Here is a 15,624-nt window from a genome sequence, read left to right on the forward strand (position 1 = left end):
TAATTTACACGTATTGGGATTTTTTTTTAACAAAGACATGTAATAGAATACATTTTGGCTGAAATTTATAATGAAATTTGATTTTTTACATTTTTTTTACTGGATGTTTTATAGCAAAAGTCAAAAATATTTTTTTTTAAATAGTTTTGTTTATAGAGCAAAAAATAAAAAAAAATGCAGAGGCAATCAAATACCACCGAAAGAAAGCTCTATTTGTGCAGAAAAAAGGACATACACTTCATCTGGGTGCAGCGTTGCATGACTGCGCAACTGTCAACGTAATGCAGCACCATATCGCATAAAAATGGGCTGGTCAGGAGGGGAGGTTAATCCTCTGGAGGGCGAGGGGGTTACCAGCCACAGGCTGTGTCATTAATATGAGTTCGGGTTTTAAAGGGATGAGGTGACAACCCTAAAGTGCACATTATAGAAGGTTTGCTTTGTTTCTATTTCATAATACGGGCTCAGTGAAATCAGGTGAAGCAGCAGAAATCGGACCTTTGTCCCTTCCATCATGGACTTGTGATAGAAATGAACATACAGAACAGGCTGAGCTGTACAATGTCAGTAGCCGACATTCACTCCACATTCACCGTCAGCTCAGCGCCCTCCTCCCGGCTTCTCTCTCGGAGCACACACGTGTTACAAAAGCACAGCTTGGATACTTCCGGAAACGCCCCCTTGACGGCATGCAGCTCTGAATATAGTGATTGGCTAGCGAGTGGAGGCGTGTCAGGAATGCCGAAGGTCACATCTGCAGACGGCTCTGAGCTGGTGGAGTGACAGCGGAGAGGAGAGGAGCGATCATCATCACCATCACTATGCCGTACATACTGATCAGCACTCAGATCCGCATGGTGAGTGCACAGCACATGGAGTCTGCATTTCTACATACTGCCCGAGCCAACTAAAGGGAGACATTCGGGCGATTCGTAATTCTGTGTAAGGCTGATTAGTGTCCTGGATTTGTGAGGCTGGGCGGATGGGTTGTTGCAGTGTGTCGGTACATTGATGTTCCTGGATCACTTACCTTCAAGTTGTCTATTCCTGACTCCCCATCGTCCAGTACAATCATCAGCCGATACAATGTATGTGAGCCCCGGGACAGAGATCGCTGGGATTGCAGCTTCAGCGCCTTTGATGTGGTGACTGCGTTAGTTTTCTTTGTTCACACTTTTTTCCTGACCCTGACAAAAATGTGCTGCCTAGGGGGTAATGCTCTGCATTGTGTAAAAAGGCTGTTTGATCCTGTCTTCTCTGTCCCTCCTCTTGTTCAAATATCCACCTGATAAGACAGACTGAACCCCTAGCCACATGCTCAGTTTCGTGAGTATCGCTAGAGAGATTTTTTTTTTGGAAAATGCATGTGATCAGCACAGGGCCAATCAGCACTGCCCATACAGAGGTCAGGGGCTTTGCATCCTCTTAGAGCAGAAAGAAAACTCCTACAAGCTTTACCGAGTGCTCTGCTGGACACTGATAGAAGTCACAAGACCGCTCTTACTGAGATGAGAAAAGGTATTTAGCAGTTTATATTTACTAAAATAATTGCATTTCCATGTTCTGTGTACTGTATGAGACCAGATATAGTGAATGCAGGGTCTGGGGTTTAGTAACACTTTAACGCTTGTAGGAGGAGTTTTCATTTTGCTCTAGGAGGATGCAGAACCCCTGACCTCTGTATGGACAGTGCTGATTGGCCCTGTGCTGATCACATGCACTCTCCCAAGGAAAGAAAAAAACCTATCTAGCAATACACACCAAACTGAACATGTGCAGAGTGACTCCACACGATATGTCTTATCAGGAGATAAGAGGGGGATACTGGAAGAAGGGGAGGATCAGAAAAGTCAGGATCAAACAGCATTTTTACACAATGCAGAGGATTAACCTCTTAGGTTCCACAGTGAGTATAACAAGCATGCTTTCCTGCATATACAGACTGATTTTACTGTTGGGGGTTTAGTAACACTTTAAGTAGTGAAAGTGTATGGATTGTTTTTGGGGAATAAGGATATTGTTTAGTGTCACTTTATCTCACTTGCTATCCTAGGATGACAACCGTACTGAGCAGCTTTGTCACCCTAGGACAGGGAGAGCGTGTTAGTAATATATTTTTATTAAAAAAAAAAACAGATCAAAAGGGAGCAATTAGGAGAGGTTTACACTTCAAGTAGTGACACAAAAATTCATATTTATAGTCAGTCGTGTGTTACAAATGTCCGTCCCTACTAGACTAATATTATGTTTGCCTGCTGCCCTATAGTAGAAATACTGCTACAGGGCTGCTCAAAATCGTGTGTGTATGTATGTATGTATGTATGTATGTGTATATATATATATATATATATATATATATATATACACACATACACACACACATGATTTTGCATTTCCGTGTAGGGGGCGTGTGCGTGCCCTACCCACGCCACCATTGGCGGATTTAGCTGTTGATCATTGGGTCCCGGCACGTGACTCCCCGCTGGCACCCGGCGATCACTGAGTATCACTGACGGAGGAGAGGTCTGTATGTAAACAATACAGATCTCTCACCTGTCAGCTCCAGCACGCTGCTTTGTATTGCTCTGCATAGCAGATTGTGTGTAAATGCTGCATACATGGCATATAGAACAGAGTAAGCAGTTATGTGACATATCATTGACAGATCCCTGCATCTTGAAGAACATTATCAGACCTTTCTCTGCAAATCAAACTGTATGGTTGATGACTCCCAGGCAACTGCTGCTAGCGATCCTGATGCTGACAAATTGTCAAAAAATAATGGCAGCAGGATCACTAAGAGTCTGCCTGTTTTGTCCCTATGGAATTGCTCTCTATGCAGCTGAGGCAGCAGGATGTCCCTCCCATCACTAGCAATTGAGATTTAGCAGTGCAAGGACTCATTTACACTTCATTCAAAATGTGAATAACTTACAAGCTGACCTCAATGCACTGTGTAATTGGGCAACTATGTGGCAAATGAGATTTAATGTTGATAAATGTAAGGTTCTGCACTTGGGGGCTAAGAATATGCATGCATCATACATACTACGGGGGGGGGGGTACAACTGGGGGAATCAATGGTGGAGAAGGATCTGGGGGTTCTGATAGATCACAAGCTTAATAATGGCATGCAATGCCAAGCTGCGGTTTCTAAAGCGAGCAAAATCCTCTCTTGTATTAAAAGAGGTATAGACTCCAGAGAGAGAGATATCATATTACCCCTGTGCAAATCATTAGTTATACCTCATCTGGAATATGCAGCTCAGTTTTGGGCACCAATTCACAAAAAGAACATTGGGGAACTGGAGAGAATACAGAGAAGGGCAACCAAACTGATACGAGGCATGGAGGAGCTCAGCTATAAGGAAAGATTAGAGGAACAGAATTTATTCTCTCTTGAGAAGAGGAGAGTAAGGGGGGATATGATCAACATGTATAAATACATCAGTGGTTCATATAGTGAACTCGGTGTAGAGTTATTCACCCTGAGGTCATCACAGAGGACAAGGGGGCACTCTTTACGTCTGGAGGAAAAGAAATTTAATCTCCAAACACGGAAAGGTTTCTTCACAGTGAGAGCTGTGAAAATGTGGAATAGACTTCCTTTAAGAGTTGGTTCTGGCCAGCTCAGTGGATTGCTTTAAAAAAGTCCTGGATTCTTTCTTAGATACACAGAATATAACTGGTTATTAACATTTATAGGTAAAGTTGATCCAGGGAATATCTGATTGCCTCTCGGGAGATCAGGAAGGAATTTGTTTCCCTGCAGGAGCAAATTGGATCATGCTTTGCTGGGTTTTTTTCCTTCCTCTGGAAATATTTTTTATTTTAAAACTGCTACTTTCATATAGCACATATCATCAATTTATATTTACAAATCATGTCATTATTAGTAGTTATATACAAAAGAGGTCAAATGTGCTTTTCAAAAAAATGTTTTTTTTTTCCTTTTCTTTACAACTACCCACAATGTACTTTGGGCGTTTTTACAGCCCTTGTTATTAAACAAATGACTTACTTACTTATTTATAATGGGGTGGGTGTAGGATCATAACTTTTTTTTTTTGGTTGAAGTGGATGGACTTTTGTCTTTTTTTTCAGCCAGACTAACTATGCAACTATGTGACATTTGAAAGCGCTCTGAACACCAGTCATAGCACCTGTCATGAAATAAAATGGTAAGCTTACCATCCTGTTCACACTGTTGTGTTTGCTTTAGTTCAAAAGTGATACCCCATATTGCTTTTCTGGTGCTTCAAAGCATCTCCAAAGCCTCCTTAGAAGTCTATGACAAAGCTCGCTAAGAGCACCTGTAGCTTTTTTGGGGCTTTTATTCAGAGTTAGCTTTGCTTTGTTTTGGGAGTATTGCAGGTGTGAGATATCCCAGGATGCACTGAGAAACCAACAAGCGAACTGGAAAGACGTCACCAGCAGTCACTTCCGATTCATGTGTATATATTCCAGAAGTGTCTGGTGCCGACGTCACCTCTGGTGTGCACCATGGAGCAGAAGGAAGGTGAGCAAAGTCTGGAGCAGAGCAACTAGCAGAAGGCACACATGGTGCGCAACGTGCAAACGCTGTAGTGGAAGGTGAGCAACGGAATAGAATGCTTGCACAGGATTGCATGGAACACCTGTGCATCCCCCATGGGCATAAACACGGCCCTCACATGGGTGTGCACTGTAGTATGCCCCATTTAAACAAGGCCTTACTAGGAATTTAATAGGAATTATGTTCTGTGTTTTTTGTGTGCTAACAATGATTGTAGTTTATTTTCAGTGACAGCAGTGATTTGATAAACATTTTTGCAACTTTTGCGGGGTTTAAAAAATCAACTATTATGGGGATTGCGCAAAAACTGTGACTGTAAAAACCACAATGAAATCAAACGGTAAAATGATATAAATAAAAGCAACATCAATGAATAAGATCACCAATCTAATGAAACCATATTCATTACAATTAAACGTGTGTGCAGGGGAGCATTTACCACAAGGCATTTGCCTAGGGCGGCATTTTTTAGGGTGGCAGCACTGCCCCCCGAAAGACAGGACATATGCGGCATGGGGACCAGGTGGGATCTGAGAGAGGCTTTGGGCTGCTTGATGGTGGATGCAGAGCCCGACTGTCATTCCTGGGGATGTCCAGAGCTGTGAAGGTGAGTTTCTCTCTCTCTGTCACCGGTGGGGGGGGGGTATTAGTGGAAGGCTCTTTCGGGTGGGGGTGGGGATGGGGCAGGGGTGTTGTTGGTCATTGTCAGGCTCTCGCCACCGGGGAGGGGGGACATCCGATTTTTGTGTTACCTAGGGCAGCACAAAACCTAAATACACCACTGCATGTGTGATGACGTCATAGGCCACTAGCGCCATTCTACACATTTTGTCTATGCAAGGACATCCTCAGGGGACAAAATATCATCATCACACCCTCTGGTGTACTGCGGGATGGTGGTTTTGAGCTTTTGTTACCCTGAGATGCTTGTGAGTATATTTGCATGAAATAAATTAATGTTTTTAGCAATGCAACTCTATGGTCCTTTGTATTTTTACTTGAAACTTACTGCGGTGAGTTCCACTTCCCGGACAGCCAGGGGAGGACCCAGTGGGCATGAAGGTTGTTACCATACCCTTGATTTCTATTGTATCACAGAAAAGCACCCCCAAAGCATGATGTTACCACCCCCATGCTTCACAGTAGGGATGGTGTTCTTGGGATGCAACTCATCCTTCTTTTTCCTCCAAACACGACGAGTGAAGTTTAGACCAAAAAATTCTACTTTGGTTTCACCTGACCACATGACTTTCTCCCATGCCTCCTCTGGATCATCCAGATGGTCATTGGCAAACTTCAGACGGGCCTGGATATGTGATGACTTGAGCAGGGGAACCTTCCGTGCCATGCATGATTTGAAACCATGACGGCGTAGTGTTCTACCGACAATGACCCTTGAAACTGTGGTCCCAGCTCTCTTCATGTCATTGACCAGCTCCTCCCTTGTAGTTCTGGGCTGATTCCTCACCTTTCTTATCATCTGTGATACCCCACGAGGTGAGATCTTGCTTGGAGCCCCAGTCCGACGGAGACTGACAGTCATCTTTAGCCTCTTCCATTTTCTAACAATTGCTTAAAACAGTTGATCTATTTTCACCAAGCTGCTTGGCAATTGCCCCGTAGCCCTTTCCAGCCTTGTAGAGGACCACAATTTTGTCTCTGGTGTCTTTTGACAGCTCTTTGGTCTTGCCCATGGTAGTAGTTGGCGTCTGAGCTCTTTAAAGACACCTGTCCACCCCACAGTCAGTCAGACAGGTGCTACTAAGTTAGATTAATCAGTGGAGTAGAGGTGGACTCTTTAAAGGCACAGTAACAGGTCTTTGAGTGCCAGAATTCTTGCTGTTTGTTAGGTGTTCAAATACTTATGTTCAGCAGTGCAAGACAAATAAATTCTTTAAAAATCATATAATGTGATTTCCTGAATTTGTTTTTAAATTCTGTCTCTCAGAGTGGGAATGCACCTACAATGTGAATTTCAGACCCCTCCATGATTTCTAAGTGGGAGAACTTGCAAAATCGCAGGGTGTTCAAATACTTCTGTTCCTCACTGTATATCCAATTGAGAATCTGTGGCAACACTTGAAAATTGCTGTTCACAGACGCTACCCAGTCTGACAGAGCTTGAGCTATATTGCAAATAGAATGTGCAAAAATTCCACTCTCTAAATGTGCAAAAAGACTTGCAGGTGTAATTGCAGCTAAAGGTGGTTCTACAAAGTATTGACTCGGGGGGGCTGAATACAAATGCACGCCTTACTTTTCAGATACTTATTTGTAAAAAAATTTTGAAAACCATTTATCACTTTCCTTCCACTTAACAATTATGTGCCACTTTGTGTTGTGTTGCCACATTTACCTTTTTGGTTCTAACATGACAAAATGTGGAAAATTTCAAGGGGTATGAATACTTTTTCAAGGCACTGTAGGTCAGACTAACCTGGGAAAAGGGGGGTAATGTTCTGGGGGACAGACTGACCTTGGAGGGGATTAAACTGTGGGACAGATTGACTTGGGGAGAATTGTACAGGGGGACAGACTAACTTGGGGGGAGGGGGGAAGGATTACACTGGGGGCAGACTGACTGATGATTGGGATTGCATTTGAGTGGAGTGTGGGCACAACATAACCTTCGAGGGACAGCTGAATAAAAATAAAAAGCATGACCGTCCTGGCCATTCTGGGACAATTGGTACTGAAAGTATGCTTGATGGATGGATGTCAGACTGGTGGAATGCTCCTAGGGGGACTGCATCTGAATGAGTGAAAGAACTGAAATACAATGAATAAAAAAGACAGGCCAGTAATAGTCAGGCCAGGGAGAAAAGCATTAGATCATGGTGGACAATCACTAACCAGGAAATGAGGTGAGCTCTATCTGACTTGCGGCAGCTTCTAATGAACATCGTGAGAAGCTCTCATTGTACAGTGAGATCGGAGTAAGCAATTTCAGTACAGGAGAGGAGCCTGTGCAGCTGTGCAAAACTGAGAGGATCCCGTGCAGCTGTGCAAAACTGAGAGGATCCCGTGCAGCTGTGCAAAACTGAGAGGATCCCGTGCAACTGTGCAAAACTGAAGATAAGGCTGGAGTTCAGCTTTAAGTGGTTTGTGAGTGCAGTGCTTTGGCTCCTGCAAATTCTTCCTTCCTGGACCTTCAGCTACGTTGCAGGAAGAAGAATAAATGGACTACAAGTTTGGTGATGTCTTTGAGAACTATGAGTCCCTCTGTGGTGGTGACAGATGGGACTTGTAGATTTTTTCACTGTCACCTCTCAACAGAAATTTGACAGGAGTGGGTGGAAAGTAGAATACAGTTGTGACCAAAATTATTCAACCCCCACTGAAATTGAGTGTTTTGGCCAGTTTGACATTGCTTTTGATCATTCAGTCATCTTGCTTACATTTACATTAAAGAGGCACTTGTAGGTCAGACAAATATAACATAACAGTTATAATGAAATAACCACAAATGTCTTTTCTGTGCTCACAGCATTATCAGTTTTATTCAACCCCCAAGTGACATTCAATCTTAGTACTTAGTACAGCATCCTTTTACAGTTATAACAGCTTTTAAACGTGAAGCATAGCTTGACACAAGTGTCTTGCAGCGATCTACGGGTATCTTCGCCCATTCTTCATGGGCAAAGGCCTCCAGTTCAGTCACATTCTTAGGCTTGCGCACTGCAACTGCTTTCTTTAAGTCCCACCAGAGGTTCTCAATCGGATTTAAGTCTGGTGACTGCGATGGCCACTCCAAAATGTTCCAGCCTTTCCTCTGCAACCATGCTCTAGTGGACTTGGAGGTATGCTTGGGATCATTGTCCTGTTGAAAGGTCCAACGTCTCCCAAGCCTCAGGTGTGTGACGGACTGCATCACGTTTCCATCCAATATCTCCTGGTACTGAAGAGAATTCATGGTACCTTGCACACGCTGAAGCTTCCCTGTACCTGCAGAAGCAAAACAGCCCCAAAGCATGATTGACCCTCCACCATGCTTCACAGTAGGCAAGGTGTTCTTTTCATCATAGGCCTTGTTCTTCCTCCTCCAAACATAGCGTTGATCCATGGGCCCAAACAGTTCTAATTTTGTTTCATCAGTCCACAGAACACTATCCCACAACTTTTGTGGTTTGTCCACATGGCTTTTGGCATACTGCAGTCGACTCTTCTTATTCTTTGGAGACAGCAAGGGGGTACGCCTGGGAGTTCTGGCACGGAGGCCTTCATTACGCAGTGTGCGTCTTATTGTCTGGGCTGAAACTTCTGTACCCACATCTGACAAATCTTTTCTCAGTTCCTCAGCAGTCACACGGGGACTTCTCTCCACTCTACGCTTCAGGTAGCGCACAGCAGTCGAAGTCAGCATCTTCTTTCTGCCACGACCAGGTAGCGTTTCAACAGTGCCCTTTGCCTTGAATTTGCGAATGATGCTTCCTAAGGTGTCTCTTGGTATGTTTAACATCTTTGCAATCTTCTTATAGCCATTGCCCTTCCTGTGAAGAGAAATCACCTCTTCTCTTGTCTTCCTGGACCATTCTCTTGCCTTCACCATGTTTGTAACCACACCAGTAAATGTCTAGAAGGAGCTGAGTATCACAGTCATTTTAAAGCTGCCTAATTGGTGCTTATTATGCTTGATTGCTGCTCGGTGACATCCACAGGTGTTTTCAATACCTGATGGAAAGCACCTGTATGAACCTCTGTTCTTCAGAGTGGTAGTCTTTAAGGGGTTGAATAATTGTGGCAATGAAGAAACCACATAAGAACCATTTACTACTGTATTACATAAACAATTGATGTCATTTTAGTTGCATTTGGGTAGTTACAACGTCCTTGTAGGATTTGATTCTGAATACAATTCCAAATGTACACTATAGTCCCTAAACCCCTTTACAGCATTGGGGGTTGAATAATTTTGGTCACAACTGTAAGAGAGGAGAAAGGTGCCTCTAAGTGTAAACTGTAAACTTGGTTTATTGCACATAAAAGACAGCAATTTACAGGAGGGTAGATTAAAAAAAGGCACTTCAATATCCATCAAAGGGAATCCGCCTTGGGGAGCAGCATTGTGTGCAATCCTGGATGATGATCTGTCATCTGTCAGTATCAGGCATTATCGCCGGCAAGATGGAGGAGGTCTGGCACCAAGGCTTGGAACGCACAGTGGAGCGCAGCGTGTGCACAGTGATGTCACCGGGCGTCGTAGCGACGCATTTCCTGAGCATGCGCTGTGAGATAGCAGTCCTAGCGCACTCCTTCGTCAAGCTCTGTAGGGTTGCGCCTTTTTTTTTGTTTTGTTTTGTTTTTTTTTTGGTGGAAAGTAGAATCCCTGTATTCTGTAAGTGGTTTCATGGAGGGCTGTAGACTCTGACCATGTTTCATGTTACATCCCAGATATAGGTGTAATATGAAACATGGTCTGAAAGGTGAAGTTGGATTTAAGTGTGAACCTATGCTCTGTGCATGCAGCAGCACCCTCTGTGCATGCACCTAGCCCTCTCCTACATATACTCACCTTACTTCCCTTGCGTCCCTCTTTTTCCAATCTATTCCTGAATAGGAGCAAAGAGAAATACCAGGTATTTCCAAAACTTGTGGATCATGTGACTCCCCATCCTTCCATGTGACTGTATTGATAATTGACATATGGGCGCTCAGACACCAGTACTCCCACATGGCATCTTAGTGAGAAAGTATTCACTTTAGAATTTTAAAAAATATACTAGAATAACACTTCTGTACATTCAGTGAAGACCAACTCCGCCCTGATATTTCAAAGCAAGGCGAATTCTATTTTGATATGTCAAATTAGACTGCTTGTTGAGTTTTACTAGCAGTAGTTTAGATCTCCACACCATGCTCTTGAAGACCACAACAAACATGTTACTATGTTACAACTGAAATTTCAAGCTGTGTATACACAATGTTGGAAATTCATCAGGAGAAGGTGAGACCATCACTTGGCTTTTCCATGGCCACATCCTTCAGGGGGAACATAAAACTCTGGTAAGAATATTTTGCAAATGGAGACCTATAGAATCTGTCTGTATGAAGTTGCCATTGACCACACAAAACCTAAATAGTGGTTTTGCGTTTAGTTGGATTTCCTTGTTGGAGTTCCCTGACACAACATCACATGTATTATACATTTGCTTTGCCATGGTTTTGTGCACATTGAAGTAAGTTTTATTAATTATGAGTACACATGACTAATCTGTTCCTTGGTTGTCCTCCAGAAGGATGTAATGACTGTGTGGGGATGTGTGTTTGAAACATCAGTGCTTCTGCAGTGTTACCTAGAACTGTCTCCTCCTCTCTACTTCCTCTTTCTGTATGGGTTCCCCAAGGCTCTGTTCTTGGACCCCTTCTCTTCTCTATCTGCATTTTCTGTCTTGGCCACTTGATAACCTCTCGTGGCTTGCAATACCATCTCTACGCCAGTGACACCCAAATCTATCTCTATATTCCTCATCTCACTCCTTCAGTCTCCTCACACATTACTGATATATCAAAATGGATGTCGCATCACTTCCTTTAACTAAATCTCTCTAAAACTGAACTGATAATATTAACCGTCCTGCCCCCCCCCCCTCTACGACTCTTCCATCAAGATCAATAATATAACTATCAGTCCTTCCCCACAGGGTACTAGGTGTAATCCTAGACTCTGACCTGTCCTCTAGGCCCCAAATCCAAATGCTGTCAAGAGTTTGTATACTTCACCTCAGTAACATCTCTAAAACGTACCCCTTTAAGTAATGAAACCACCAAGCTATCATTCACTCCCTTGTTATCTCTCGCCTTGACTATTGCAACTCTTCTCATAGGCCGACATCTCCATAGACTATCCCCCTTCAGTTTATCATGAATGCTGCTGCCAGACTCATCCACCGTGTCAGCAGCTCGTGTCTGATACCACTCTCTGCCGATCCTTCCCCTTTTTTTTAGGTTTGCCCAGTGAATTAAATTCAAAATACTTACAACAACCTACAAAGCGATCCTCAAATCTGGCCCAAGCTACATCACCAATCTCGTCTCCAAATATCACCCAAACCATCCTCTCTGCTTATCTCAAGAACTCCTGCTCTCTAATCTTCTCCTCTCATGCTGTCTCCAGAGCCTCTCCTATCCTCTGGAAGTCTCTACATCTGTCCAGCAATCTCCCACTATCTGCCTTTAGGCGATCCCTTAAAACTCTTCTCTTCAGGGAAACCTGTCATGCCTCCAAATAACTGAACTTGTATCTCTTCCATCAGCTCATCACCCACAGTTATAACCTTTTGTACCAATTTCCCCACCCTATTAGATTGTAAGCTCTTATGAGCATGGCCCTCTTAATCCTATGTAGTTTATTTTATTGTATTTTACCTGTACTGTCTCCCTTTTTAGATAGTAAAGTGCTACACAAACTGTCGGCTCTATATAAGTCCTGTATAATAATCAATAATTTGCATGAGTAGAGTACAGACCCAAATATCTCATGTGTCTGCTCTTGCTGCTATGTCTGAAAAACGGAATCCCTATTTCCAGTTGTGTCAACAATGACAGGACAGTTTTAAATTGTGACAACTTCCCATTGTTCCATCAAGAGATTTCCACCTTAGGCTTAGGTTGAATTACTTAGTATGTGATAGTAGAGCTTCCAAACTAAAAGTCTATCTCTCTCCATTTTGTAAAGTGCTACACAAACTGTTGGAACCATATAAATCCCGTATAATAGTAATAGGTTTTTTATTAAGATGTCAATGAAAGATGATTGCTAGCTTTAGGTATATGCAGTGCACAGTAGAGTAATAAGGATGTGTTTCACACAGGAGATCGGACCTACAATAGTTGGAGATGAAAGTTCTGATCCAGAGTTGATGGAGAAGCTTGGAGCCACCAGAAGAACTGTACTTGGGAATAATTTGTAAGTGTATCTGGGTGTGTCTGGAGGACAGACTTGAGACCATAGTTTTATAAATAAAATAGAAGTGCCATGTTTGCAAGACATGTGATGATGTTTTAAATAAATATAATGTACATATTTCAGAGCTTTGTGCAGAAAAATGTGTTTAATGCATTTTTTTTTTCTGTTCTAGTGCAGAATATTTTATAAATGAGCCCCCACGTGTTACACTGAACAAGCTGGAGAGTTTAGGATATCGTGTCGTTAGCATGACAGGAGTTGGACAGACTCTCGTATGGTGCCTACATAAGGAGTAGATATGCTGTGCTTCACTGGGACCAGTCAAAGACTGCTTCAGATGCCCATGTGAACTGCATCCTGTGATGTTCCTGATGAACTCTTCCCACCCATCAGTACAGGATGGGGTTGCCGAGTTTAACATTAAGCTTAATCCACATACACAAGCCTGGACCTTGCTTCCATGTTGCAATGGTGGATTTACCATGACAATATTAATATACTGCCAGTGTTAATTAGTGTCCCATGGCAAACACATTTTGTATTTCTTTTTAAATCAAAATTTTTTCTTTAATTATAAGAAATCACCCTTTAATACTTTAAAGGGTCAGTCCAATGAGCAATGAGATAAAATAGAACATGGCAGCCTACCTTTGAGTAGTTTAGTGTTGTCAGGATAATGAAAGCACATTTCTGCCAAGCCACTATGCATCGCTGAATATCAATGTGAAGATCAAAGGCTGCTGTATGAAAAAAGGGTGTACATTTTTATATAAGCTTCACTGTTTAGGAATGCATATTTGTTTTCACAATGTAATTTATAGGAACCATGTAGTTTGTGAAATATGTAGGCTGTCATGGCTGACCTCTTGGAAATGCAGATGTCTCTGATATCAGAAATTTGACCTTCAGGTCAGACAAGACAGCTTCTCATTTGAATACCTGTTGTTAATCAGCGACTTGGAAAATACTGAAGCCATCGGTGCAAGATGACAGCCAGGGAGCTAATATTTAGGTCCCATCAATGACAGCTTCCATATTTGCTTCCTTTAACAGGGAATTTCCAACTTTTATGTTTAAGAACTTACAAAGTAATTACGTTTTGAGGTCAACAGTGGCTTTCCAGACTTGGACTGTTGTGTGTAAAAGACTGCAGTTCAACATCTCTTCACAAAGCAGTACATGTACCCTGGGGGTTTTGTTTGAGTCCAGTGTAGATCCATCATGTTTTGTCAAAAAATATCTTAAGCATACGTAAACTAAAAGTGAGTTATTTGAGGTGTTGTCTGAAAGAATGTTTACACAGTTAGAAATAACTGTACATGTCAAGGAATACCTAAGGCAGGGGTGGGCAACTGTGGCCCTTCAGCTGTTGGTGAACTACAAGTCCCATCATGCCTCTGCCTTTGGGAGTCATGCTTGTAACTGTCAGTTTTGCAATGCATCATGGGACTTGTAGTTCTACAACAGCCGTAGGGCTTTCAGAATGAAATGGAAAAATACAGAATTAACAAGAAAAACTTTAACCACTTGTCCAATCACAGGGGATTTGGGGGGGGGGGGGGGTATGTGTGCCCGTCCTGAAGATCCCTGTACATCAGCACCTGCTTCCAGGTTCAGGGCACGTGCACACGCCCGTTCCCCTCCGCTGACTCCCACTAGACACAGCAGGATTTTGTCAGTAAGTTTCAGCAGGTCACAGCCAATGATTCATGGCTGTGACCTGCTGATCGGCTGTGCCCCATCACAGCCCGGAGCCCTGTGTGAACAAACACACAGGGATCTGTACAGACACACAGGGAGAAGGAACAGATTTTTTGTAAAAAGCAACACATATTACACACTTTATCACTTAACCCCATGATTACCCCAAGATGTTAACTCCTTCCTAGCAAGTGTCGTTACTACAGTGACAGTGTATAGTATGATCACTTGTCATGTCAATTAGTCTACCTCCCACCCAGCGACAGGTTGCCTGCCGCACTATCACAGTCCCATTATAAGTAGCTGATTACCGCCATTACGAATATAGCATCATATCGGTGACATTTCAGTATACAGTGAAGGAAATAAGTATTTGATCTCCTGCTGATTTTGAATGTTTGCCCACTGAAATGATCAGTCTAAAATGCGAATGCTAGGTGTATTGTAACACTTAAGAGACAGAATAACAACAAAAAATTCAAAAGAAATGCATGTCTAACAAATTATGCACTGATTTGCATGTTCATGAGGGAAATAAGTATTTGATCCCCTATCATTCAGCAGGATTTCTGGCTACCAGGTGTCTTTTCATACAAGTAACATGCTGATATTAGAAGCAGTCTAATCTTAAAGGGAGTGCTGCTAATCTAATTTTGTTACCTGTATAAAAGGCACCTGTCCACAGGAGCAATCAAACAATCAGACTTCAAACTCTCTACCCTGGCAAAGACCAAAGAGCTTCCAAGGATGTCAGGGACAAGATTGTAGACCTACACAGGGCTGCACTGGGCTACCAAACTATCGCCAAGCAGCTTGGTGAGAAGGTGACAACAGTTGGTGCAATCATTCCAAAATGGAAGAAACACAAAACAACTGTCAGTCTCCATGGGTGGATCTAGTGCACTATGCAAGATCTCACCTCGTGGAGTGTCAATGATCATGAGAACAGTGAGGAATCATCCTAGAACTACACATGAGGATCTTGTCAATGATCTCCAGTCAGCTGGGACCACAGTCACCAAGAAAGCAATTGGTAACACACTAAGCCGACAATGATTGAAATCCTGTAGTGCCCGCAAGGTCCCTCTGCTCAAGAAAGCACATGTCCAGGCCCGTCTGAAGTTTGCTACTGAACATCTGAATGATGAAGAGGAGGACTGGTTGAAAGTGTTGTGGTCAGATGAGACCAAAATCGAGCTCTTTGGCATCAGCTCAACTCGCCATGTTTGGAGGAGGAGGAATGCTGCCTATGACCCCAAGAACACCATCCCAACTGTCAAACGTGGTGGAAACATTCTGCTTTGGGGGTGTTTATCTGCTAAGGGGACATGACAACTGCACCGCATCTAAGGGACGATGGACAGGGCAATGTACTGTCAAATCTTGGGTGAGAACCTTCTTCCCTCAGCCAGGGCATTGAAAATGGGTCGTGGATGTGTGTTCCAGTATGACAATGACCCAA

At 42.9% G+C, this 15,624-nt stretch overlaps 1 protein-coding gene across 3 annotated transcripts; it reads left to right on the plus strand.

Moving 5' to 3' along the window:
* Positions 1-726: 726 nt before the first annotated feature.
* GCHFR (GTP cyclohydrolase I feedback regulator) lies at positions 727-13,736 on the plus strand. 3 transcript variants are annotated; one of them, XM_089693020.1, is made up of 3 exons: positions 727-857; positions 12,367-12,461; positions 12,634-13,736. In XM_089693020.1, the coding sequence occupies exons 1-3, from the start codon at positions 822-824 to the stop codon at positions 12,755-12,757; spliced, it is 255 nt and encodes an 84-aa protein (XP_089549146.1). In that variant the 5' UTR covers positions 727-821; the 3' UTR covers positions 12,758-13,736. The 3 variants fall into 3 exon arrangements, with proteins under 3 accessions (XP_089549146.1, XP_089549147.1, XP_089549148.1); XM_089693021.1 differs by having other exon boundaries at positions 732-857; positions 12,370-12,461; XM_089693022.1 differs by lacking the exon at positions 727-857 and adding an exon at positions 4,161-4,181.
* Positions 13,737-15,624: the final 1,888 nt, after the last annotated feature.

The sequence above is a fragment of the Staurois parvus genome, unplaced genomic scaffold (assembly GCF_062004578.1).
Source record: "Staurois parvus isolate SC_StPar_1 unplaced genomic scaffold, SC_StPar_1.0 ptg000610l, whole genome shotgun sequence".
Classification (NCBI taxonomy): domain Eukaryota; kingdom Metazoa; phylum Chordata; class Amphibia; order Anura; family Ranidae; genus Staurois; species Staurois parvus.

What these genes read in the sequence shown, in the direction of transcription:
- GCHFR (XM_089693020.1), top strand. Translation starts at nt 822, where the DNA reads ATGCCGTACATACTGATCAGCACTCAGATCCGCATG. An exon ending in TCAGCACTCAGATCCGCATG is followed by an intron (nt 858 to 12,366) that starts GTGAGTGCACAG and finishes TGTTTCACACAG; the next exon opens with GAGATCGGACCTACAATAGT. An exon ending in ACTGTACTTGGGAATAATTT is followed by an intron (nt 12,462 to 12,633) that starts GTAAGTGTATCT and finishes TTTCTGTTCTAG; the next exon opens with TGCAGAATATTTTATAAATG.